Source organism: Lolium perenne, chromosome 1, assembly GCF_019359855.2.
Source record: "Lolium perenne isolate Kyuss_39 chromosome 1, Kyuss_2.0, whole genome shotgun sequence".
Lineage (NCBI taxonomy): Eukaryota > Viridiplantae > Streptophyta > Magnoliopsida > Poales > Poaceae > Lolium > Lolium perenne.
The window spans coordinates 208404457-208428717 of NC_067244.2; the positions used below are offsets into that span (position 1 = coordinate 208404457).

A 24261-nucleotide genomic window follows, 5' to 3' on the forward strand; every position below is an offset into this window, starting at 1 on the left:
AATCCGCTCAGAAAAAAAAAAACACTTGGTTAATCGGGTTGAAAAGGGTTGAAACCCTCAAACGGGCCTGTCAGGCCCGTTGCAACTTCCCTGTTCGCCTAGCTCAGGATGCCTCACGAATCGGAAGCCCCTCAGGCGGCGGCGACAGCGAGGTACCGGCAGTCAAGGAGCACAACGCTGTTCCATTTCTCCCCGACTTGCCTCTATGATCCCAGGAAATCCTAGGTTAGGCGTCGATGTCGCTGACCTGATCCCGGCCCTTACCCCGACCCCGATCTCTTTCTTCAGAGTTCAGACTCGAGCGACGGAGCCCCTCCCCTTACCTCTACCGGCGCCGCCCACCACGACCGCCCTTCCACGCCGGTCGTGCATCTCCCTGCAGGTGCAGCTCACCTCTCCCTCATTACATAGTTACATGACATGCTTACTTAATCCCCTGGCATGCACCAGACACTTAGCAGGGTGAGATTAACGTAGTAAATCTTGGATTATATGCAGCTTACGGTAAGCATAAAATCAATTGCTAGACGATCATATTTGTTACAGTACCTACTCTGAACATTTCAGTCGTCGACTCCTTATCTATTCCAAGCCATCTTTATTAGTCATTTTTTATATTCCCCGCAAAAAAATTCCCCACAAAAAAGTGTCATTATATATATTTTTTCCAAGATCACCTAATGGCAGTTGATTATCGCGCAAATTCGAATCATTTACTTTATGTGATGTTGGATAGTAGTATATATAGCGACAGCAAGATTTGTACTTTTGGAACCTTCGGAACTCCATTGTTGTTACTTGTTAGGAAAAATCCAGTGAGATGTCAATTGCATTTCTTTAAGCAATCAGCACCATCTCATCCTTTGATAGACATTGATTTTCTTAGCTCATGCCAATCTGTTTCTTTAAATTCAGTTTTGCTGATCAAGTCCACCCCTTACCAAAATGGGTTACGCAATGCCTTCAGGTGAGAAGTCAGATACACATCTTGATGTAGTTATTTCAACACGTCTTTTTCATCTTCTATCCGATCAAATGACAAATCTACTGTTTGCCGGTTTGTACAGATCTAGCAAATTAAGAAGAAAGGATTGTTAAAGTGCTGCTTCCAGGGTATGTTAGTTTGAGGTCCTTTTTGAGCAACCTAGATAATTTGTAGCAGATCAGAAATAAATATGATGGTTGTATATCAACGGTATCCTCTTACCATTTGCTAGTGTATACCTACAAATAATAAACAAAAACTGTTTAGTTTTCTCAAGCAGGCTAAATTAATACTTTGGAATGTCTATATTTGGGAACGGAGAGATCCACTGTGCAATTTTAATTTATTTCAGGAATAGAGAATAGCTTCTGGATGAGACACGTCAATTTATAAACAGGGATTCCTTTCATCAAAGACGAATTTGTGTTGGTGATTTCTATGGAAGAAGACAATGCATACTTGTTTTCTTATCCGTAATATCAGGAGAAAAGCGGGTTTTATACGACTATTCTTCTGTAGCCAATTCTACGGTCCTAGCAGAAATTATCTAATTACGTGCAGAAAATTTGAATATGAAGTAATTGTTCATTGTCTAAAGTTGCATATGGCATGTCCAGAAAATAAGGCAAAAGTTCATTGGCTTGCGCCACTATTTCATAATTCCTACAAAATAATTTGTAACCCCTTTGCATTGGATAATTTCATGCTATATAACCATTGGATAATCTCTTAAAGGAGGATTTTGCGAGACCCTTTGCATCACAATCTGTGAGGCGTTGTATCAAACACTAACGAAAAAGGTGCAAGTTCAGAATAAATCGGAAGTCCAATGATATCACATATCAATCAGCAGAGACAGTTATCAACTAATAATAGATTGATGGTATTTACGTGCCGCTTGGCTTGGCCTAGGGAATATAAATGGAAATAGTTTCCACGTGCGAAGTCATGCAGTCCATCGATCTGATTCAGCACACTTTATTAAGGTGCCACTCTTGTAATGAAAAGGTACATCTCTCTGCATTTTATTTGTTAGCCACAAGCTTCTCATTTTTCATTATACTGTTTTCATCTCCTCACTCAGTTAGCGGTGTAAATGAATCAGTCTGTTGTCCATTTTTATTTAGTACTCTATTATTATTCTCTACGGGCTAATGCCTTTCTTTTCATTTTGATTCAGTTGCAGTGAAGGGCAGCATAGCACAATCATCTTCAGTTTCCCTTCTTTATTTAGATTTTCCGTTTACAATTGCCATCATAAGTCAGCCAATTTGTTGTTTGTTCTTAGTTACTACTTCCTTACTATTTTCTACGTGGCTACTGTTTTTATTTTATATTTTGATTTGATTGCAAGGAGAACACAATCAAAGAAGACATCTATTCAAATGTTTTCTCTCGATCAGTCACTCGAGATTGTAGTTGCTAAGTATTTGGACGCCACATATCTTCAGATCCATCTCAGAGTATAGACGGCGCATCGATTCCGTACCAAAGAAGTTATATTGATACCCTGAGCAACCTATCCCTCTAGTAGGGTTTTGCTTTATAAGAGATATTGATACCCTGAGCGACCTATCCATATCGAGAGACTATTAAAATACTCAAAGATCCCCACATATTTTCACCGTCTAATTGTTTCATATAAACTTAGCTTCCATGTTTCGTGACTCGGTATATTTCACTATTCGTGATATTTTATTCGGGCGTGGCAACACACGCCATTATGGGCTAGTTTTACTAATGAGTGATACTTTCGCCCAAAGTTTAGCGCCTATATTCCTCTAAAAAAATCTCCTATATCACATTCTGCACTTAGCTGGAAAAGTTTCTACGAAGATTCAAATTTCTTTTTAAAGAAGACCCTAGTTTAGTTTGTGAAAAACTAGTAGCCAGCATCTTGATGTTGCTACATGACTTCCTCTGCTAGTCTTTCTATTCATACACATGGTTGTCCTTTGTCAGTAACCACGTGTAGATATGTGCTTTCCCTGTACATGTTGACTTGACCTATGCTTAAAAATATGACCTAGACCTGGTGTGTGCTAGTTTGTTGGTGTGGTTCTGTCATGCTTGTCCTTTTCTGAGACAGTTTAGCTACTCCCTACTTGTATATTGTGCACTAACATCAAGCAGGGATGCACTGGTGACTGGACATGCTTAACATGCTTACAGTGGGCATCTTCATCTCAAAGGCGATCTGTTATAAGGACTTGGTGAGCTCAGTTTCTTGCCCAAATTCAAGCAAGTTCAGTCTGATCTCGTAGGATTTATAGATGGCTAGTTCCTTCGTACTGAACACGGGTGCGACGATCCCGTCAGTTGGCTTGGGTACATGGCAAATTTCACCTGGCGTTGTTGAAGAAGCCATCCGCGCTGCTATCAAGGTATTTTCATTTCTGGTTGCCGTATATTAGTCGAGATCGTGGCTTTCCGTTCTGTTCTATTCTGATTTTCTTTTCAGTTGTCATTCCGGATCTTTTGTAATTTGTATATCCATTTGCAGATAACAATCTAGAACTGCTAAACTGCAGTTTCTGAGATCATAGAATTGAAAGTTTTTTACTTGCAATGCTGCAGGCAGGCTATCGTCATATTGACTGCTCTCCACAGTATGGTAATCAGAAAGAGGTAACTTCTTTTAAGTCTTGCATGATGCTAGTTTGTATCAGCCTTTTGATGTCAGCTGAGTTACATGTGTAGTATATAATAATAATATGACTGGAATTGGTAAATTTGGCCTAGATTTACAAGGACTCGAGACGTTACAAAAGTAGGCAAAAGTAATGTTGTGGAGATAGTGTGGAGACCTCCGCAAATTAAGCACACAAATTTAATTCTTCACTGCCGGATGCTCACCTCTCCAGTCTCCATATACCTGAAAGCCTGAAAGTAGATCTTCTGAGTTGCGTCTTCCTTGGCAGGTTGGTTTGGCTCTGAAGAAAGTATACGCCGAGGGTCTCGTTAACCGTGAAGATCTGTTCATCACCTCAAAGCTATGGTGATTTGTCAACCTCTTCCTCTCCAGCTGCAGAAATGCTTAGTAGAAATATTCCATACCAGGCTAATTCTGATCATTACAAAAAATGTTCTGAATTTCTCAGGTGTACCCATCATGCTCCAGAGGATGTGCCCGAGGCCATTGAATCCACGCTACATGATCTGCAGCTGGAGTACTTAGATTTGTACCTGGTAAAATCCCATGCATAGTATCATCGATTCCAGCATATTACCTTCTTCCACTTCCTGTTATAATCTTCTAATGTACATTGCTATTTTATCACTTGCTACCAGGTCCATGGTCCAGTGCGCGCGAAGAAAGGAGCAATGCTGAGCGTGGAGAACTACCTGAAGCCTGACATCCCGGCCACATGGAGAGGCATGGAGAAGCTCTACGACTCGTCCAAGGCTCGATCCATTGGCGTGAGCAACTTCTCATGCAAGAAGCTGGAGGACCTGCTCGCTGTGGCCCGTGTGCCTCCGGCGGCCAACCAGGTGGAGTGCCACCCGGTCTGGCAGCAGCGCAGGCTCCGCGACCTCTGCCACTCCAGCGGCGTTCACCTCTCAGTAATCTTCACTACATTCTGCTTCGATCGGCATCTAACTAACCTGGTCACCTGATCGTCTTCGCATTTCGTCTGAAGCTGATACGAGTTGCTGCAGGCGTACGCGCCGTTGGGTTCGCCTGGATCGCCGGGGAAGGAGGGGCCTGACGTGCTGAGCCATCCTGTGGTGGTGTCCGTCGCCAAGAGGCTGCGGAGAACCCCCGCGCAGGTCGCGCTTCGGTGGGGCGTCCAGATGGGACACAGCGTGCTTCCCAAGAGCGACAACGAGGCGTGGACGAGGGAGAACATCGATGTATCTGGCTGGTGCATCCCCGAGGACCTCATGGCCAAGTTCACCCAGATCGAACAGGCAAGGATTCCATACACATATGTATTTCATTCCGTTTCTTCTATTTTTTGTTGATGGATCTGAGACTGAGGTGGTTGGGCGATCGAAATGCAGGTTAGGCTTTTCAAGTACGAGTTTGTGACACATCCCACCAGCTTTTACAAGTCCGTGGAGGATTTTTGGGACGGCGAGGTCTGAAGCGTTGTCACTGCCTTTCTCCATTTCAGTGGCTATGTGTCTATGTTGGAGCAATTTGAAAAGCATCACAAAATGTTTGTAAGGATGTGTATAACGATTGAAATCTTTATAAGATTACTCAAAAAAAATCTATATAAGAATTTTTTTTGTATGCATCAAGAGCCAGCGGTAAAGCTAGATCAGAAAATCAATGGTGTTAGCTTTGTTATTTAGTACCAATTTTCTACTGATAGACACCGATAGTGACTAAATTGTACCCACCAATTCTTCCTTGCGTGTGTTAACTACTATGCACGCTACTTTGGAGAAAGTGACTGAAGATAAGGTAATATGCATCCCACTCCGTCTCATAATATAAAATGTTACTACCATGATATACTCCTATATTGGTTATAATAACATGTTATATGATGGAACGAAGGACCAATGAAGGACTTGATTATGTCACAATGGTTAGCCTGCTAACCTAAAATGGCAAAGGCCTGAAATATGCTCTTTTTTTTCCTCCCATTGTCTTAGATGTAGATTTTGATCCTGCTCTACCTTCATCTCCACCTCACCAATTGGGCATCGTCCCCACTACCTTCACTTCTCTATCATTGTACATCTCCTTCACCACCAACTCTTTTGTCTTAGGTGTGAATTTCGCTTTTGCGGTGCGGGTGAAAACCACAATGTTCTCCTCGTCCGCAACAGTTGTTTTGTGTGAGTATGCTGAGCGGAATTGTTGCAATAGCTGGATTTAGTGGGGCCAAACGGCCAATATTAAGAAGCGCCATGGGACGAGTTCGTGTTGTCGATGGAAACATCGAGATAAGGTAAATGCGATCCGACGATGCAGAAGCATTCTCCCTCTAATAAATTCTGGCAAATGATTTTCATAAACTTTTTAAAGATGGTCTAATGATATAACGCATCCAATGGCCGGTGTGATATTTAGTATTTGTATCTTGAACAGTGGACAAATACGACTTCAAAGTTTTGTGGAATGAGTTATTTTATTTTTGACTATTTGGCGAATAGAAGATACCTCAAGGGGCTCATCGAAGGCAAGATCGCATGGCCGTCAAATGGGGTTGATGCCTCCATGGCAAAGCTTGGTATTCAGCACTGCCAGGCCACTAGGGTCGGAGAAGAAAACATCCAACAATATATGTCTCTAGAGTCACCAGATTGAGAGATGGGGAGCCTCGTCTCCGACGAACTGGTGGATGTCGACTGTCCAGCTCGGTGATGGTGGAGTTGCCGCTATCGGGACATTTCTGATGTTACAAAAGGTGTTCTGAAAAGCTATGAGTTTTTTTTTATGCGCATGTACGAGTAAAATGCTACAATGATATTTAGGCTTATGCTACGAAAGGATTTCTCCATGTTTTAAACGTGTTTTCTCAATGTTGTGACGTTTGGCACATATGTTGAATGTGTTAATTTTTTTAAGTTACAAATGGTGACATGTTTTTTTTACATTTTACTGCAAACGTTGATGCATGAATTTTTATTTTTTTTGCAACATTGGTGTGTTCAAAATGTCCCAATTTTTTTTTGTTACACTTCACACGTTGCAAAAAAATATTGCAAAATGATGCTGCATTTCTAAATTTGCTTTGTACACACAAAAATGTTGCGTTCAGATTTTTTTTGGAGCATGACCACGTGTTTTTGGCAATGATGTGGAACCACCCATTCATGTGAAAGTGACATGGAGATCAATGCTACACCTACCATGTTTTATGTCTGGGATGTTGGTTATTTGTGTATTCCACCTTTTATACATGCGCATGGGCGGCCCAGCCAGACCATGCAAACGGGCTAGGACTGGGCCTGGATATTGAGCCCAAGAGATAGGTCAGGATGGGCCTTGGTTTTCTGCAACTAGGGAAGAGGCCTGGCCCGTGGCCTGAAGCCTAATGGGCTTTTCCTATAATGGGTCGAACCTAGGGTGATTCTTCGGCCCGAAGGTCAGGTCGGCCCTGAGCCTGACGGGAGGCTCCATTTTTCCTGTTTTTACGGTTCGTGATTGGTGGGGCGCGTTTAGGTGGTGGCATCTCTTCCAATAAGATCTCCTCGGCTTCAGCCCCATCTCGACAGTGATGCCGTGAAGCTTGTGGGAGTGATGTGGTCTTTAAGATTGAGAAGCTTGTGGGAGTGGTGTCAGTGGCGGACGCAGGAAGAAATCAAAGGGGGGGCACACCTCCAAAAAAATTTTTTTTGCACCCCCTTAATTGTGGAAAACTTTGGCCAAATAAACGATATATAAGACAAATTGATTCTAAAATTGATGTGCACGATTGCTATATAAATCATGGACAGAAATCTCTACCAATTGAATCAAGAGTTAACACCGCTGGGTGAAATTGAAAGTGAAATTAAAACAGTCAGTTTAACATAGCACTACAAATACATAGAAGCCATGAGTTGTCATATCTACGGATACCTATTTAGAGGAGATACTAACATATCTGGTTAGATACAATGTGTAAAACATGAGATAGTTTATCACATATACAAGACTCTGCCTTTACAGTTTACAGCACATAGATCTACGATCCCAAATAAACAACAGATAACAGTCTGAAGAAAAAAAACAGCAGAGAAAGGTAGGTATATGCCCTGCTGCCTGCTGGAACTGGCCGTGCGGCCGTGCGGGCGAGCGGTGGCCAGCCTGCGTCAGCGAGCGGCCGGTCCGGCGACCGGACTACAGCGAGACCTAAAGCAGAGGAGGGCCGAGCTGGGGGGACTGCTCCGCTGCTGCCGACGAGTTGGGGGCGGACCAGCAGAGGGCCAAGCCGGGCCACGGGGACAGCCAGAAAATTGGGGGCGGCGCAACGGGCAGCCGCCATCGGACGGCCGGAGAGCGGAGCTGCGGAGGATGGAGCTAGGTCTCTTACACGATTCCCTTAACGTTGATCAGACAACTTGCTCCGTCGCTCGCCTTCGAGCGCTCGGGAGCGGATGCCCTTTTGGTCAAAGCTGGGCCAGAAATTAGGGGTACCCATTTGTTTTTTCAGATTTCTGGGTGGGCCACGGCCCCACCGGCCCCCCCGCTACGTCCGCCCATGAGTGGTGTGGTCTTTAAGAGCTTCTTCTGGCTATGAGGATCTTCGGATCATCAAAGAGCTTTATCAGCAGTCCATCCTTCTTCTCCGTCGCGTCGTCGTCGGCGTCAAGCTCGACCGGCGGACGCGGGCCTCCCGGCGGGCCGCCTCGTATTCACGGACGCGGCGGACGGCTTCCGCCTCCTCCGAAGCGCGCGCGAGCCTCCGCCTTGCTGATGGCCTTGGTCTGCGCGAGGATGGCGTCCTCCTCGTCGCTGCCGTGGACATAGTCCCCGGCGGAGAAGGTGGGCGACCGCGCGAGGATGAGATCCTCGTCGTCGCTGCTGTCCTCGACGGGGAGCCGCGGTGCGCGGCTTGACTGGCCGGAGGACGAGCCCTCACCGGTGTTGCCGTACCTGGCAAGCTTCCCTGGGGGCGTGAGCCCCCAGTTCGTCCACCGGCGGGCGTGCGCTTGCACGCGCCCTCCGACCGGTTCCATTTCCGCCGCTCCGCGTCAGTGCGGAAGACGGGCGAGCGTGGCGGCGAGTCGCCGCCGCCCAATCCGGCGCCACGGCCTTGGGAGCCTCCACGGGACGACATCGCGTGGCGGCGGGCTTTCGATCGGTGGCTGGGGCGAGCTGGATTGCTCGCCGGAAATGGTCAGGGGCGGCGGCGGAGGGAGAGGAACGGCGGAGGGGAGTAGGGTTTGCGACCCGAACTCCCCTACGCGAACCCTTTTAATAGGGCCATTCGGGGACCAATTCGGACCCTTGAACTTATTTTACGGGCCAGCCCATCTTTTCGGTCGCTGATCTGCGACACATTCGGCCTAAACCCGTAAATCCGTCGGAAAAGTTCGGCTCCGGCGGGATTTAGGGTTTACGGGTTCTGTTAGATGCTCCTAGAACTAGTAGTGGCACGGTGCAAAGGTGAGAAAAAGAAAAGGAAAACTCGAAACCCTCCGTAGAACCTTGCAGCGATGGCCATCGCCTCCGCCCTACGCCGCGCTCCAAGGGCGGCGGCCCTTCTCGCCGCCTTGGGCAGCCGAGCTGGCGGGCGCGTCCATCCTCTCCACCGCCGCGCGGCGCACGTATCCCCTTTCTCCTCTATCCCCGCTCCGCAGCCGAGCGCCGCCGACGCCCAGCTCCTCCGGGTCATAAACTTCGAGATCTCCTCCGCCCAGAGCGAGTGCAGGAAGCCTAACTGGGTACTGGTCCGCTTCTTGTACTCCCATTTACTGCAGATGGTTCTAATTTATTTATTTGAGAATACTGCAGCTGATTTTGGAATAGTGGTTGATCTGAATATGTAGTGATGTCAAAATGTGTGAATTTGTTCTGCCAGGCAAAGATACTTGGGGAAGACTTCCCCTTCGAGATCAAAGACAAGGAGGGCACCAACAGGATAACGCTCACGAGGACCTGTAAGAGCGAGCAGATCGAAGTGGAAGTGCTCTTGCCCAGCCCCGTTGAAGAGGACCAAGCTGAAGACGGCGAAAAACTTAGCCAGAGCCACGCCGGTAGTGATGTTGTGTCGAGCCAGTACTACTGTATCCCGCTCGTGGTGAGAATTCACAAAGGGGCAGCGGCTTCGTGCTTGGAGATCAGCTGCCGCTCTTGCCCTACGGAGCTCGTCATCGAGAGCCTGGAGTTCCGGTCGAGCGGTGCATCTGGTGGTTCGTTGAGTGGTGGAACTGCTTTCAGGTTAGTCTTCTGCACTTGTGCTGTTGCTACTTGCTGATAGTGTGATGGTTTTATCAGGTCTGTTCTAGGTTTGCTTACCATGGGGTTACACCATTTGCAGTAACCTTCCTGAGGAGATTCAGAAGGCTTTGCATCCCTACTTGGGAATTAGGGGCATCTCGCAGCACTTTACCGATTTCTTGCACGCGTACATGATAAACAAAGAGTGCCATGAGTATTTGACTTGGCTCAGGAAACTCAAAGGTCTGATCAAAAGTTGAGTAGAGTGGAAGATCGAGTTTTCTCCTTTCAATTTGGGTAGTTTGGACAATGTACCTTTACTAAGTTTTTGAGCATTTTGCTCATTCTGTAGCTATGAGCTGTGTGACTCAAGGAGGCAAATGCTGCTATAGAGCTTTTACTTTATCTAATATTGTACTGGCCTTGGTTATCAAGATTATAACTTCCTTCCTTGAATAATCGATGCTGCATTTGTTGAGTACATATCCTGGTGAAAAATGTTTGCCACTTTGGGAATGGATTGGTTCAAAGCCAACTTTGCCACGGCTAAGCTTAGATAGGCTTAGACAAAGTGGGACTTACCACACAAATATGACTTGAAGATTTGACATCCAATTGTGGCAACTTTTGGCAACAAAAACTAAGTTGCATGCCTAATCTTTAGGCGTGGCAGGCTTGGATTTGGAACCGAATAACACCTTAGTATTTTGAACTGAAGATCATTCTAGTCCGGAATCATAGGACCAACTGTTTGGAAAAAAATAGCTTGGCCAAAATATTGAAATTATTCACGGAAACAATTTGTTATGCACACATATACAAACGTCATACAGTCCATACATACTTCACATCAATTGGTTATGCTGGATAAGCACATGAGTAAATTACACCTCTTGCACACAGATTTTCATTTCGCTTCCCAATTACTGCGGCTAAATCGACGATAGTGGTTGATCTGAAATGCAATAGTAGTGTCATAATGTGTGATTCTGCTCTGCCAGGCAAAAGTATTAGGGGAAGACTTCCCCTTTGAGATCAAAGACATAGAGGACACCAACAGGATAACAGTCACAAGGACCTGAAAGAGTGAGCAGATGGAAGTTGAAGTGCTCTTGCCCAGCCCTGTTGATGGAGCCGCGTAAGACAGCGAGCAAGAGGGCCAAGCTGAAGACGGCGAGAAACAGAGCCATGCCGGTAGTGGTGTGCCGAATCAATAATATATCCCACTCAGTGTGAGAATTCGCAAAGGGGAGGCTGGATGCTTGGAGAGTTGGAGATCAGCTAGCTGTTCCTCTACCCTGCAGATCTCGTCATCAAGAGTTTGGAATTCGGATCGAGCGATGAATCTGGTGGTTCGTTAGGTGGTGGACATGATTTCAGGTTAGTGTTAGATCCTTGTTTTGTTATACATGATAGTGTGATGGTTTTATCAGATCTGTTCTTGGCTTGTTTATCATGTGTTTGCACCATTTGCAGTAACCTTCCTGAGGAAGGCTTTGCATCCCTACTTGGGAATTAGGGGTATCTCGCAGCATTTTACCAATTTCTTACACACGTACATGATAAACAAAGAGGGATCGGTATTTGTCTTGGCTGAGGAAACTCAAAGGTAAACAAAGAGTGCCATGAGTGGAAGATCGAGTTTTTCTCCCTTTCAATTTGGGTAGTTTGGACAGTGTTAGCTTTACTCGGTTCTCGAGTATTTTGTTCCTTGAATATTCCTTGCTATATTTGTCAAGTTCCAATCCTGGTGAAAAATATTTGACACTCATGGGACTGGACGCTTGTCTGGTTCAAAGCTAAGCTTAAGACAAAGTGTGGCTTGCCACAAAAATATGGCAATGGGAACCAAACTGCCCCTAAATGTCTCGAACTGAAGATCGGACCTGTCTAGGATCATAGGACCAATGTATGTATTGCACTGAAGATATCCCAGACATGAATTGTAAAACAAACGGGTTCTAACTTTTGAGCTTTGGCCCATGTAATATACGCTCATGAAACCTAATGATATGCACACGTACACAAATACTACCATATTTACTTTATATCAGCTAGCTATAATGGTTGAAAAAATCACTGTTTTATGAGGGGGGAAATCATGCTTCTGGCACCAATGGATTGTACAAACCAAACAAGAGGTTCCAATTCTTAGCAACTTTGTTTTGACATGCAATTGTGTCAGCTTAGGTTTTGATACATCGGTCATGTGACATGGCAACTGGCTAAACACCATTGTGTGCCTAATTATTTAGGCATGACAGGCTAGGCTTTGGAACTAAAATAAAACCTGAACATTTTGAACTGAACATCATGCCAGTCCGAAATCATAGGACCACTCGGACCAGTCCAATTTGTTAGTTTGCCAAAATATTGAAGCTGTTCATGGAAACAATTTACAATGGCAAGGACGCAAACACCATACGGCCCATACATACTTCACATCAATTAGTTATGTTGGATGCAAACATGAGAAGATCATGCTTACCACCAATAGATTGTACAAACCAAAAAGGTGCCCGTTCTTACTAACTTCGGTACAACACGGTGGTAGAAAGTTCACCAAGTGCAAATTTAGATGGCAAACTTAGTAAACTTTGCAAACACACAGAAATTCTCCTGGCTACATGAGTCAAAATCTTAAAACCAGACACTCCAAAGCCTACCAAACTAGGGTCAATATGTATGTATCTGCCTGGTCCTCGGAAAGATGAATGGCAGAACAGAAAGATAGGAACAAAGAAAATAACCTGCTAGCCTGAGAAAAGAAAAAGAAAATGTGTTAAACAACTTGTCCCTTAAGTAATGAACTGCTATGTTATTAACTTATTATGAGTACACAATAACATTGCGGTATCGACTATTGAAAAGGGTGTAACTGAATATTATAGAAAGAGAATTGCGGATAGGCAGTAACTGAATATTATAGAAAGAGAATTGTGGATAGGCAGTAACGCAAGAGAGTGGCCGACCTGAGCAACAGCAAAAGATCTCAAGCAAAAAAGTAAACTTTGATGAACAGTGCCAGCGCAAACTGAAGCACTGATGCACTAGCAATCAAAGGCATCAGATCAGCTCCTTCAGTGCATTCCTTCAAGTTTAATGCGATGAACCAAGATGATGCACCACCAGTACCAGCTATGATGAGCCAGCGAAGAAATTCCACAGGAATAAGTAGCAGTATCTAAAGCAAAGAAAAATAGCAGGGCAATCTGTATTAGGCGTGGAAGAACAGAAGTGTGAGTCTAAATGCTGATCAATGTAGTAGATAACTACTTTGATAGTCAATTCTCAGACCAGATATTCTTTACATTATATATAGTTGCATCAGAGAGAAAATTCCTACATAACTAAAATAAGGTACATATGCAATGTGCTAACTGCAACATAACTAAGTGAAAATTCCTACATATTCTTGCTAGTGATAGCACGGAAATATAAATGGTTATTGGGAGGAATAGAATACTTACAGATGCTGGTATGAAGATAAACAGAGAGTAGCCCCACATACACCAAAATCGGACAAGGCTTGGGCGTGATCCAAAATACTGAAACAGAAAATAGAATGCAGCAGGTACCACGATAGCATAACCATACATGACCGATGCCGCCCAATTGAAATAGCCAACATCAAAGTTCCATATATTCAGATGAGTTTTCCTTTGCATTAGGTAAGTGGCAAAGTTTCCGAATGCAGCCAGCATGAATATCAGTGTAGTGGTGATCCATAAGGGTCCATACCTGTGGATAAAGATTTATCACAGGCAAGAAAGTAGGCTCAGATATCGAAATAATTGGAGTAAACAATGCAGTAAGACCTCAAGCTCAAGAGGGTGAAGAAATGTTTTAAAAGCTGGACTTGTCATGCTCCCTTAAAAATGATGTTGCTATCATAATACATAACAAGCCCCATCTAATATATAAGGTACAAGTTACAACATATACATTAGTACTGTTACATCATATTTGATATTTCTCTACAACTTCAATTACAGTATTGCACTTCCCCTTCTAAAATGGCCACCTGATGCTAATATGCTAGTATTACTCCACTACACAATGATGGCAATGCTCCAACAATGCCCTCAATACTACCGATGCATGTGCATTTGCTACAACTTATGATATCACTCAAGATGTTAACAACGCACAGTATAACATAGCAATCTCTTGTGGGATTGCCTTTGATTTGTTACAAACTGTATACTGGACCATTGCTTCCAATAACTTACTATCAACTATATGGTACTCAAGACTTCATTTATCAAAACACGGAAGCAGATGGCAGATTGGCAATAGCCTAACAGTAGAAACTTACATGTCAGGATTAGCATCTATCTTCCTGACAAATCCCTCCATTGGATAAACTGAACTGACGAGCCTGTCAACAACGACATCGGTATCGACATTGAAATATGGAGCATAAGAGGCAACGTTGAAGTATCCTTTCCAGCTTGTCTGTGTTTCTACATCGCCATCTGCGAAAAAGCAAAGAGACTTCAGCATGGAGCAACAAATACAAAAGAGACTACATCACTGAGCAACAAACTGAAGATGCAACGTCGAGAAAAAAATCATTTCCGCACTGTCAGGGATAACTGGATAAGTTCAAACAAAGAACAGGTGGATGCCAGTGCTAGATTTGAACTGGGGGTTCCTAGAATATCAGAACATATATTGTTTTTCTGAAGATCTAAAAGTGGTGCGTGGCGGGCAAACAGAAGCCTTAATGAAATGCACAATACTATCATCACATCCTCCATACAGCAGCTATAGTACTAAATCTCAATGACTCATGCAAAAACAAGTTTCTCTTAGATCTCAGTTCACTATTTGTCAGGATAGGTAGGCCACGTGTTTGTTCAATACTTCTTGCACACAAGACATCATCACTACTCGGCTAAGTGCATCAAACTCCATACCCAATTCAAACTGAATCTCATAAACATTAATTAGGGCCTTTGGCATTTAAATACAGTCACATCAGCAATTAAGGCATCCACATCGCAACCCATTACTCCAAAATACACCCACACCCATTTATCTGATATAACTGTGCACACAGAGTTGGATCCATCAATATTGCACACAGAGTTGGACCCATTTAGCTGATGGTTAAGAGGCTAGACTTGTTGTTACCTAGAGGGGGCGGCCCTGGAGGCAGGTACCCTCCTCCACTGGCACCAGGAGCAGGCGGGAACTGCTGCAAGCGCGAGGTGGCAGCTGCATTTCCAACTGAAACGCAACCGATTAGAATTACAGCAGGCTCAGCCCAGCAGCGGCAGCGGCGGCACTAATCTAATCTGACACGCGCGCGCGTACCTTCGGCGGGGGCACCGGGCTTCCTCTCATCCGGGGTCAGCACAGCCTACGGAAACAAACCAGATTAATCATCCCAAATCAACAGCGAAAACCCTAGCGGAACGGGGAACGAATAGGGGGGCGGGGCGTGATGGGTACGGGGACGGAGCCGAGGAGGTGGCTGGTGGGGAGGTTGGCGTAGCCCTCGTCCATGGCGCGAGGTTGCTCGGGGTCGCCGCCTGTCAGCAGCTGCGCATGGCGTCGCCGGAGTCGGGATTGGATCGAGGATTTCTGGCGAAGTGGGGAGGGGGAAAGGGGAAAACTAACGCTGTGCCGTGGGGAAGTCGTCGTCGAACGCCCTCGGCTTTGCTTCGGGTGGAAGGAGGTCGCGTGCGTGGCTGGTGCGGTGCCTCGTGCAGTTGTCACTTACGACAAAGCCCGTTTAGGAAACTATTGGCCCAACACTGTTGATCGGCACACAGACAACTCCCACTGTAACAAACATCCCAAAAAAAAAGGTTGTTTTTTCTCTTCGAAATGGAGTCAAAAGCTTTGGCAAATCTCATTAATTTAAACAGGGCATCACTTCCACTAACGAATACACAAGCATTCTTGTTTCGGCAGACTTTCTTTTGATGGAAATCATACATGTGTTCTTATTATTTCGAAATAACTATAGAGATCCTTCATTGATTCTTAAATAAATATTGGTAAGTATAACTTTAAAATACTTGGGAGTGACATTTATTAAATCATGAAAAGTTGTTAATTTGTTTGCTTCAATGTTTTAAGTTGGTTATACTATATTTGGCTTATCATCAATAGAAGCAAATTTGTTTGCTAAATACAAAGTTTTGTATGTTTCTCATAAAAAAACATGTTCTCAATTATATCGATATGCATAGTGTTATAGTTTGTGAATTTTTGTTTTTATCTATATGGGAGCTTATTATCGTACGAGTAGATAAGTTAGATAAAGTCCATGAGGCTCAGTACACATATATCACATTACGTCATATTCCCCATAGTACTAAATCTTTTTCTTTTAAACTTAGCGCCCACGAATACTTCACCTTCGAGGAGATTGATCCCCATTATTAGTCCTTAAGTGCTCATTTATGAAACTGTCTAAAGGGTTTGTAGTAAGTGCTCCGCAGGGTTTTCTTTCTTGCTATTTTTTGGGTCAACATCTTACTTTTCTTTTATTTCAAGTTATGTATCGAAACATCGTCCTCTCTATCTTTTGCGTTATCATAAAAGCCTATGTGCCCTTGAATCTCATCGTTGGATTTGCAATGTCATTGTCCATGGTCATCGACAAATAGTTTTTGTTGCTTCTCTCTGGGGTGTAGGCGCAATGCACAACTACTAAATTTCGTAAGACTCAATATTGATATATCAATGCATCCACGACCACGAGTGTGACGTTTTGTAGCCCAAGATACATTTAGCTCGTTTTTTTTCAAAAAATGAAAATTGCATTTCAAAGTTTTGAAAAGTCGAAGAAAAAATCCTCGATGTACGCAATTACGAGTATCCAATTCTCATATGGATCAAGTACCTTATATTTTAGGCTATTCGAAAGTGAAAAAAGTATGGATCTAAATTAGTGAACATTGCAAATTTTGAAATCACCAAGAAAATGCTTTTTTGTTTTTTGTATGGTCCAAAATACAAAGTTATCCGAGTTGATAATTTTTAAGTTGGTACAGTACATTGTTACCAACATCTAGTAACATATTTCAGATTTCTCTAAAACTTCACAAATCCATTTACAATTTTTTCAAAAAAATAAATAAAGAGGTACATGTAGCTCAAACTACATTTGTACTTTCTAGTGCATCCACACCCTTGTGGCATGGTGTCTCTACCACCACCACAACTGAATATGTTACTCCCTCAATTAACTGAGTAACATTTTGTTTGAATTCGCATGTATCTAAAGGCATTTTAATATGTAGATACATACGAATCTACACAAATGTGTGTTAGTTAATTTCAGAGGGAGGGAATATAAAATTACATCAGTTTAAGGTGCTGAAGTTTGTTGTTATTTTTCTCGGAAAGAAAATATGTACTCTCTTCATTCTAAATTAGTTGAAAGTCTAGCTTCACCCTAAGTCAAAACCTTTATATTTGATCAAATCTGTAGAAAATGTATCAACATCAAATCCGTTTCACTAAATTTATTACAACTAATATTTTCAAACTATAGGCTAAATTAAAGGCAGAACTTCAATTAATTTGGAAAAATAACGCACAGTTAGTTAAAACACAGCGACGACACCTCGAGATGCGCCGAAACGAAAGGCGACCCCACCGTATCCCACCGTCGCACCCTTCCTCACTGCTCTCGCTTTCGCCCGCATCCGCCCGACTCTGCCCTCGCGATGCCGTCGCCGTCGCCCTCCACGGCCACGGCCGCGGCCGCGGCCGCGGGAGCGCCTCTCCGTCGCCGCCCATGCGCGCCGCGCCGCCCCACTCCAGCCTCCTGCTCCCTCCCCTCCCGTGCGCTCGTCAAATTCGCGCCGGCCCCGATGCTCGCCCACGCCCACAGGCCCCGGCCGTGCCTGGCGGTGGCGAGGGCGGCGAGCGCCGACGCTGCCACCGGAGCGAAGTCGCCCGCCTCTGGCGGCCAGATGCTGGTGCGGATCTGACTCCTCTCGGCGCTTGGCTCGGTTAATTCGTTCGCACGTGCACGTGCGTGCGCGCTTACCTAGCAGCAGCCTCCTCTGATTGCGGTGCGTTTGTTTCGCAGGTGTTCGTTCCGCCGCACCCGCTGATAAAGCACTGGGTCTCCGTCCTGCGCAACGAGCAGACGCCCTGCGCCGTCTTCAGTGAGTGCCTCTGAATGACTTACCTGTCACGAGCTAGATAGTGACAATTCGTTGCTTACCAAATTGTTTAACCGTGGGTTGGAGGAGGTCGGTGCTGGTGAATTCGTATACATGTAAGAATTAGTTTGCGCGCCTCTAAAATGAGATGGTTGTTGTACCTTGGTGTAGGGAGTGCTATGGCGGAGCTTGGCCGTCTGCTCGTATACGAGGCCTCCAGGGATTGGCTGGTCAGTGGAAACCTTGCATGGCTAAGCATTTTTCGTTAGGCATCTTCAATCTGTAAAGTTTTGAAATGGCATTGATATTTATATATACCTGGTTGAATGGCGAATGCCTGAATTTTCCAGCACTTCATTGTAGAGAGAATGATGTGATGCTAAGATGTGTTAAAATCCTTGCAGCCCACAATCACAGGAGAGATCCAGACACCCGTAGCTGTTTCAAGTGTTGAATTTATTGATCCAAGGGAGCCGGTTATGGTAAGTCCATTTCTAGACACTAGATATGTATTTGCCGTTCGTAGTGTCTGTCTATTAGTATATTTACTCTTCTCATTAGTATGTCTAACAGGTTGTTCCCATTCTGAGAGCTGGTCTTGCTCTAGCTGAAAATGTGTCATCAGTGCTGCCAGCCACCAAGACTTATCACCTTGGTAAGTTGCTTAGATAGTGGTTAGTCTTATTAGATAGTAATGGTCAGTCTTATTAGATGTCCAAAGTCCTGCAGCATCATGTTTACATGTTGCTTGCATTGGCTGCATGCCCAGTTCCAACAATCTAATATAAACCCAAATCCTATCGGGCCCGCAGCGCGATGATCCGCACAATTTTTTACCCTGACAACTTTTTGGTGAGGTCGCTCGCGGGGACTTATTTGGGCACATTCACGCCCTATAGGGGTCCAATATAAATTATTTTGTTTCTCTAAATAATGTTGTTGAATATTCTGCACTTAATGTTTGCATGGTTGTGCCCAGTAGCATAATGTTCAGAACATGCAGAATGTTTTTTCAAACTAAGAAATACATGTTTTGTGCATGTAGCAATTATATAAAGCCAAATTTGTTGAATCCTGTACTTTTGGGAGTTTATTTGTCAATTACACCAAAGTTACATAATTACATGCACCTTGAGAGCTATGTACCATTATTCTTATCTTGCCGTTTTATTGAACATGAAGGACTACGTAGGGACGAAGAAACACTTCAACCTTCAATATATCTCAACAAGTATGTGCTAAGCTCTATCTCATCTTGCAAGCTCTTATTTAGGTTTTTAGGTGTTGTTTTTTATTAGCCATAGGGCCATTGTAATTCACAGAGTGATTATGCTTGACACTAGATTCTTGAGTCCCTACTGAACCTCTGTACTTAAGTCAGTATTTGTTCTGGAACTGGATATACAATTATGTAGTACTTTAACTATGCAAGTCTGGACGATACACAGTAAAGCACGCAAATATTTGGGGTCCCATTGCTATTTAGTTTTATTGTAAACCTGTCAAAGCAATGCTACCTGGTAGTACCTACTAGCTATTTACTATAATTTCTATTTGTTAACTTTTTTGCTGTTAAGTTCTTCTATTTCATCTATCCTTGCAGAACAATGTAAACGCCTATGCAAATTCAAGTAGTTTCATAATCTTTCTTCTTATTCACTCTCTTATTTAATGCAGCTTACCAGACAAGATTCCAGAGGGAACCCGTGTGCTGGTTGTTGATCCAATGCTGGCCACTGGTAATCGTCAACTTTAACTAAACTATATATATATCTTTTGCTTAATTTGGAATACCAATTTCAATATGTTTCTGCTTGTCCTTCATATACAATATTGTTCATTATTATCTCAAGTGACCGGAAATTAGTCTCCTCAAAGAATATAATTCATTGTACCTGAGCAGTTTCTGTAATGAAATTGGTAGTGAGAATATATTAGTTGTACTATTTGAGAGTTCAAATATGCTTATTTTGAGTCATCAAAGAGAGGACTACTAGTTATAGGTTGGTCTAGTTAGTAGAATTGTTGGTATGCTAACACATAAATATGACGACTCTATGTTTAACTTATATACCTTTAGGTGGGACAATTGTTGCTGCTATTGACTTGTTGATTGAACGTGGGGTTACAAGCAAACAAATTAAAGTTGTAAGTTCATTGAACTCTTCTATATTTATTTAGCAGTTATTTGTTCAGTGAACTCAACACCTATTGTCCTTCTGGCGCAGATATCAGCTGTTGCGGCACCTCCTGCACTAACAAAGCTCAGCAACAAGTTCCCTGGGTAAGAATGACAAGCCATGCCCATGTCTGTATAGCAGGCTGCTAGTGTTTACTCTCTCTTTTTTTGGGTCTCCAGGCTCCATGTGTACGCAGGAATGATCGATTCTGAAGTAGATGAGAAAGGGTACTGTTTTAACCTTCCGTTGTTCAAGCTAATGCATCTGGTTCGTAGGTCAGGCAAGCAATCCAATGAAGCAATGGCTAACATTGTTCATCTGTACCAACAGGTACATAGTTCCGGGGTTGGGAGATGCTGGTGATAGAAGCTTTGCTACATAATCAGACACTTCAGTTTTGACGCGGACAGTTCTACCAGTGAGAATCGTATATACTAATTTTTTGAGGATTGCCTTATTGGAGTACTTAAGAGTTACGATTGTATTGCCTTATTCCAGACTTTTGTCCTTCTCGGTAATATTACTTTCGATTATTATCACTTTGTAATTATCCATTTTGTATGGTTATAATATATATGACTAACTCTGACGTCTCGCCTGAAAAACAGTTTGGTTCTTAAGGGATGTTCTGTTTTTTCTGTGTATGTGATGATATCTGTCCCTGAAGCATGTGTGACCAGTGGCGGATCTACTTGAGGCTAAGAGGGTGCATTGGACACCGGGTAGAATTATTTTCCATGTATGCACTCTGTAAAAGATGTTCTTTAGCTGGTGTGGCACCCGTAGTCACCCCGGTGCCAAAAGCTCTAGCTCCGCCACTGTGCGTGACATCCTGAACCTAAGAGCTCGAGAGGTGACGTCAGGGTAGGGGAATTGGGATGAGAAATAGACGAAGAGGAATGAGAGTTAGAGAAAACGAGGAGCTGGGAACAGAATTTAACTGTTTCACTTCCTTCATGTCTCAGAGAGGAAGAGGTGTGCTTTTAATAGACACCTTCATGCAGCCGACGAGATGCCCACACGAGCACGGCTTGCAGGCCACCCAACATCAACAACTGCTATTTTCCTTTTTGTTCCAGGATCGACATTGGTCTGCGTTGGAGTGGACCAATTCTTCCGTGCCCTACTTCTGCATTGCCGAAGTTGTGCGAGGTTAGTATTTTTGACACCTCCCTGAAACAACAGTTGTGTCAGGATATTTTGTATAATTTCCACCCCTCCCTGAAAAAATGTTGTGGCGGTGTTGCAATGGTACAATAATGTATAATGTTGCTACTCGGCTGGGGTCATGGTGATAGACGGACGGACCAGATCACATGTCTTAATGTTGTTCTGACTGTGGAGGAAGCGCCCGGTCATTCCCTAGATTTACTCACTACACAAGACCATGCCTATTCTTCGCGAGGAATCTCTCGTTTTCGCATTCACATGTGGCGACAACAATCTTACTTGGCAAGGTTGTATGTGAGCAATTAACATCAATTCGAAAAAGCTCATGCAAAACAGAAAAATGGAGGACCTCCACCCGTGACATGACAACAGTACACATGTTACATGCGCCCCTCTTATGGCATATGCGGCTCAGTACTTCTGAATTCTGATAGAACCGGCCGGCCTGTTGCTGGCCAATAAGCCAAACTTAGTTATGGTAGTTAGTCAGTCCGTACCACATTTTACCTGTGAGCGAGGCAACCAAAGACTTACCCATCGGCAGAGCACAAGATCCAATTACCTCCCAGGGCAAGACGGAGACATGAACGTGTCCTGCCTGTCACATGGACTCAGATTCATTTGTTGCTGCAGGAGTAGGTGTGCGCGCGTCGTACGTATTGCGCAGATTTGGTTGTCTACCTCCCAGCGCCAGATGGAGACAGGAACGTGTCCTGCCTGTCACATGAACTCGGATTCATTTGTGGCTGCATGAGTAGGTGTGTGTACCTCGTACCTATGACGCATACGTGGGTTGTTACGTATCTGACCGGGCTTATTGTTCTCACTAAGTTGGTTAATTACTCGATGTGGCATATGAGATACTATTATGTATTCTCTTTTTTATGAACATGGCGAGGGCCCGGTCGAACCGGCTTGGCTTCCACGCGAATGTCCGCTGATCACATTAGATTAGGCAAGTAGAGATGCAGTTGTATTTCATGTATATCTCTTGTAACCGCAACTTGTACAGGAAGTTCCCCCCCCCCCCCCCCCCCCATCCCCCCGGTAATTTGTATATATAAGTAATTAGATTGGAACGGAGAAGGCCATTGAGCCTATCCAAACTTACAATATTGTATGCCATATGTTAGCTTTTTATTGCTCCACACATTCCACCAGCTTTTGTTCTCCTCGCCAGAAACTAATTCCTTGGAGTTGCTTCCGGTAATCTGTAAAAGAACATTTCCATGCACTCTTTGTCGTACACTGAGCATTAGGTGTGTGTGTATCCACCAAATTTCATCAGCAAAGTCGGCATTCATAATGGGAATTTGTAAATCTTTGTTTTTGAAGTCATCGTGAAAAGGAGAAACGATATTTTGCTCATTCCATTGTTTTGTGTCATGATGCTAAAGATTTTTAGCAATAGTAGGTCAAATGGAACCTGCTTGGGTTAAAAGATGATCATAAATATTCTTCCCATCCGGGCACCCAAGGTGAGGACCAAATACTTGAGTTACCTTTGGCAACTTGAAGACGAATAGAACTTTGCATAAGAGGAAGAACTTTCAAAACAAAGGACCAAATGGCAGATTTCGGTAAATTGATAATTGTCCTCCAAATTTTTCGAAAAGATTTGTCCTCCAAATAGAAGTGTGTGGGAAATATTTAGATTTCTACACTCCAGCAAGAAGCCCTAGACCCAACGTACCCTATGACAGTGACTCGGTCGGTGCATGTCATTGGGATAGCTATTACAGTATTACACGCTACAACCGTACGTGCACATTTTGTGAATTTTTCCACACGGCCACGTGTATCACCTGAGGCATTGCGTGGCACAGACCTTAGCGTTCTCCCAGTTCACGCACTTACTGATCAGTCATGCGCATCCGAGGGATCCATGGATATGCTGCAAGCAGTCAAGCACTCCTCTTCTATAAATTCGGGGGACATGAGAGGCTGAGAGCATACATACACATCCCATGTCATCCATCCCAAAAGCACGAGACCTAACAGAGTAACAGCTATACTTCTTCGGCATTACAGGCTAGATAGAAGGTAGTATTAAGCAACTGATGGCTCCTGCGCGTATGTTCTCCTTCTCTTCCGTTGGGCAACCACTCTATTCAGCTTCACCGATGGCTGGAAATGGCGGCCACCGCAGCCGTGGCTTCTTCCACCCTTCGCCGGTGATATGTCCCGGCCGGGAGCCCACGTCTCATGAGCTGTCCAACGATTTGGACTTTCAGGTATGCATTGCCCTCGTTTTTGCACGATAACCTCTGTACCAAAATATAAGACGTTTTAGTGGGATATTTTAGCTCATTAAAATTTCTTATATTTTGTTACAAATGCAAATGGATGAAAATCAACATGGTATTATGATACATACCACACTTCTCCAAATTCAGTATTTCATTTTATAAGAAATTTGCTCCATGTGCAACACAAGGAGGGCATAACAAGTGTGCAAGCATTGCTGCGTCAACATCCCAAGAGAACCCGGGGGGTTTTAGCCACTGTTGATCACCTCAAGCGCCTCTGCATCGACCATTATTTCCAAGACGAGATCGACAACGTTGTGAACTCATGCGTGGATCTCATCCATAGCGGCAATCTCCAAGATGCAGCACTTTCCATGAGGTTAATGAGAGAAGCTGGTTATTCTGTTTCAGCAGGTCAGCAAAACGCAAGTTTCTCGTGTTGAGTCGTACAATTTCCATTTGTACCTTCTGCTAAAGCACATCTCTTGAACGAAATTTTCATTAATTGTATATTACTTACCTAAAACCATTCTCCTCGTCATGGCAGATGAGGTCCTTCAAAAGTTTGCAAACGGTAATGACGATTTCAACCTTGCTCATAGCAAACACATCAGAGGGTTGCTGAGCTTGCAAGATATGTCACACCTCAACGTGGGTGAGGCTTCACTCTTCAAGGCAAGAGAATTCTCAAGCAAGCAACTTAGAATTGCAATTA

General features: G+C 43.9%; 5 protein-coding genes across 8 annotated transcripts in view; 4 read left to right on the forward strand and 1 right to left on the reverse strand.

Annotated features, from left to right (window-relative positions):
- The first annotated feature begins 58 nt into the window (after window positions 1-58).
- LOC127322148 (NADPH-dependent aldo-keto reductase, chloroplastic) lies at window positions 59-5229 on the forward strand. 3 transcript variants are annotated; one of them, XM_051351137.2, is made up of 11 exons: window positions 59-152; window positions 289-382; window positions 916-967; window positions 1068-3198; window positions 3305-3369; window positions 3489-3613; window positions 3907-3983; window positions 4087-4174; window positions 4277-4549; window positions 4646-4897; window positions 4991-5229. In XM_051351137.2, exons 6-11 carry the CDS (start codon window positions 3554-3556, stop codon window positions 5072-5074), a joined length of 834 nt encoding a protein of 277 aa, XP_051207097.1. In that variant the 5' UTR covers window positions 59-152; window positions 289-382; window positions 916-967; window positions 1068-3198; window positions 3305-3369; window positions 3489-3553; the 3' UTR covers window positions 5075-5229. The 3 variants fall into 3 exon arrangements, with proteins under 3 accessions (XP_051207097.1, XP_071679079.1, XP_071679078.1); XM_071822978.1 differs by having other exon boundaries at window positions 1068-3369; XM_071822977.1 differs by having other exon boundaries at window positions 1068-3369; window positions 3563-3613.
- Window positions 5230-9017: 3788 nt separating this feature from the next.
- Window positions 9018-10271, forward strand: LOC127322237 (uncharacterized protein At2g39795, mitochondrial). Its single transcript, XM_051351141.1, has 3 exons — window positions 9018-9316; window positions 9454-9812; window positions 9913-10271. The coding sequence occupies exons 1-3, from the start codon at window positions 9089-9091 to the stop codon at window positions 10070-10072; spliced, it is 747 nt and encodes a 248-aa protein (XP_051207101.1). The 5' UTR covers window positions 9018-9088; the 3' UTR covers window positions 10073-10271.
- Window positions 10272-12234: 1963 nt separating this feature from the next.
- On the reverse strand, window positions 12235-15481 carry LOC127322210 (uncharacterized). 2 transcript variants are annotated; one of them, XM_051351140.1, is made up of 7 exons: window positions 15273-15481; window positions 15135-15180; window positions 14952-15035; window positions 14131-14290; window positions 13283-13553; window positions 12785-12996; window positions 12235-12570 (listed from the first exon to the last, which is right to left on the reverse strand). In XM_051351140.1, the coding sequence occupies exons 1-6, from the start codon at window positions 15324-15326 to the stop codon at window positions 12805-12807; spliced, it is 807 nt and encodes a 268-aa protein (XP_051207100.1). In that variant the 5' UTR covers window positions 15327-15481; the 3' UTR covers window positions 12235-12570; window positions 12785-12804. The 2 variants fall into 2 exon arrangements, with proteins under 2 accessions (XP_051207100.1, XP_051207099.1); XM_051351139.2 differs by having other exon boundaries at window positions 14952-15047; window positions 15273-15480.
- A 1937-nt stretch (window positions 15482-17418) lies between these two features.
- On the forward strand, window positions 17419-20771 carry LOC127322263 (uracil phosphoribosyltransferase). The gene is made up of 11 exons (XM_051351143.2): window positions 17419-17758; window positions 17872-17950; window positions 18119-18177; window positions 18352-18429; window positions 18521-18602; window positions 19130-19178; window positions 19625-19686; window positions 20028-20095; window positions 20176-20231; window positions 20307-20354; window positions 20458-20771. The coding sequence occupies exons 1-11, from the start codon at window positions 17504-17506 to the stop codon at window positions 20507-20509; spliced, it is 888 nt and encodes a 295-aa protein (XP_051207103.1). The 5' UTR covers window positions 17419-17503; the 3' UTR covers window positions 20510-20771.
- Window positions 20772-23195: 2424 nt separating this feature from the next.
- The window catches only part of LOC127322279 (S-(+)-linalool synthase, chloroplastic), a 3255-nt gene continuing 2189 nt past the window's right edge, over window positions 23196-24261 (forward strand). Inside the window, exons 1-3 of the mRNA XM_051351145.2 lie at window positions 23196-23531; window positions 23735-23960; window positions 24094-24261. The exon at window positions 24094-24261 is cut by the window's right edge and continues 205 nt beyond it. Coding sequence (XP_051207105.1) covers window positions 23358-23531; window positions 23735-23960; window positions 24094-24261 — 568 coding nt within the window. The 5' untranslated portion in view covers window positions 23196-23357. The remainder of the gene's footprint in view (window positions 23532-23734; window positions 23961-24093) is intronic.

What these genes read in the sequence shown, in the direction of transcription:
- LOC127322148 (XM_071822977.1), top strand. Translation starts at nt 3,259, where the DNA reads ATGGCTAGTTCCTTCGTACTGAACACGGGTGCGACGATCCCGTCAGTT. An exon ending in TTCATCACCTCAAAGCTATG is followed by an intron (nt 3,984 to 4,086) that starts GTGATTTGTCAA and finishes TGAATTTCTCAG; the next exon opens with GTGTACCCATCATGCTCCAG. An exon ending in AGTACTTAGATTTGTACCTG is followed by an intron (nt 4,175 to 4,276) that starts GTAAAATCCCAT and finishes ACTTGCTACCAG; the next exon opens with GTCCATGGTCCAGTGCGCGC.
- LOC127322237 (XM_051351141.1), top strand. Translation starts at nt 9,089, where the DNA reads ATGGCCATCGCCTCCGCCCTACGCCGCGCTCCAAGGGCGGCGGCCCTT. An exon ending in AGTGCAGGAAGCCTAACTGG is followed by an intron (nt 9,317 to 9,453) that starts GTACTGGTCCGC and finishes TTGTTCTGCCAG; the next exon opens with GCAAAGATACTTGGGGAAGA. An exon ending in AGTGGTGGAACTGCTTTCAG is followed by an intron (nt 9,813 to 9,912) that starts GTTAGTCTTCTG and finishes CACCATTTGCAG; the next exon opens with TAACCTTCCTGAGGAGATTC.
- LOC127322210 (XM_051351139.2), bottom strand. Translation starts at nt 15,326, where the DNA reads ATGGACGAGGGCTACGCCAACCTCCCCACCAGCCACCTCCTCGGCTCC. An exon ending in GCCCGGTGCCCCCGCCGAAG is followed by an intron (nt 15,048 to 15,134) that starts GTACGCGCGCGC and finishes GTTGCGTTTCAG; the next exon opens with TTGGAAATGCAGCTGCCACC. An exon ending in ATAGATGCTAATCCTGACAT is followed by an intron (nt 13,554 to 14,130) that starts GTAAGTTTCTAC and finishes CTTTATCCACAG; the next exon opens with GTATGGACCCTTATGGATCA.
- LOC127322263 (XM_051351143.2), top strand. Translation starts at nt 17,504, where the DNA reads ATGCCGTCGCCGTCGCCCTCCACGGCCACGGCCGCGGCCGCGGCCGCG. An exon ending in TGATCCAATGCTGGCCACTG is followed by an intron (nt 19,687 to 20,027) that starts GTAATCGTCAAC and finishes ATATACCTTTAG; the next exon opens with GTGGGACAATTGTTGCTGCT. An exon ending in CTCAGCAACAAGTTCCCTGG is followed by an intron (nt 20,232 to 20,306) that starts GTAAGAATGACA and finishes TTGGGTCTCCAG; the next exon opens with GCTCCATGTGTACGCAGGAA.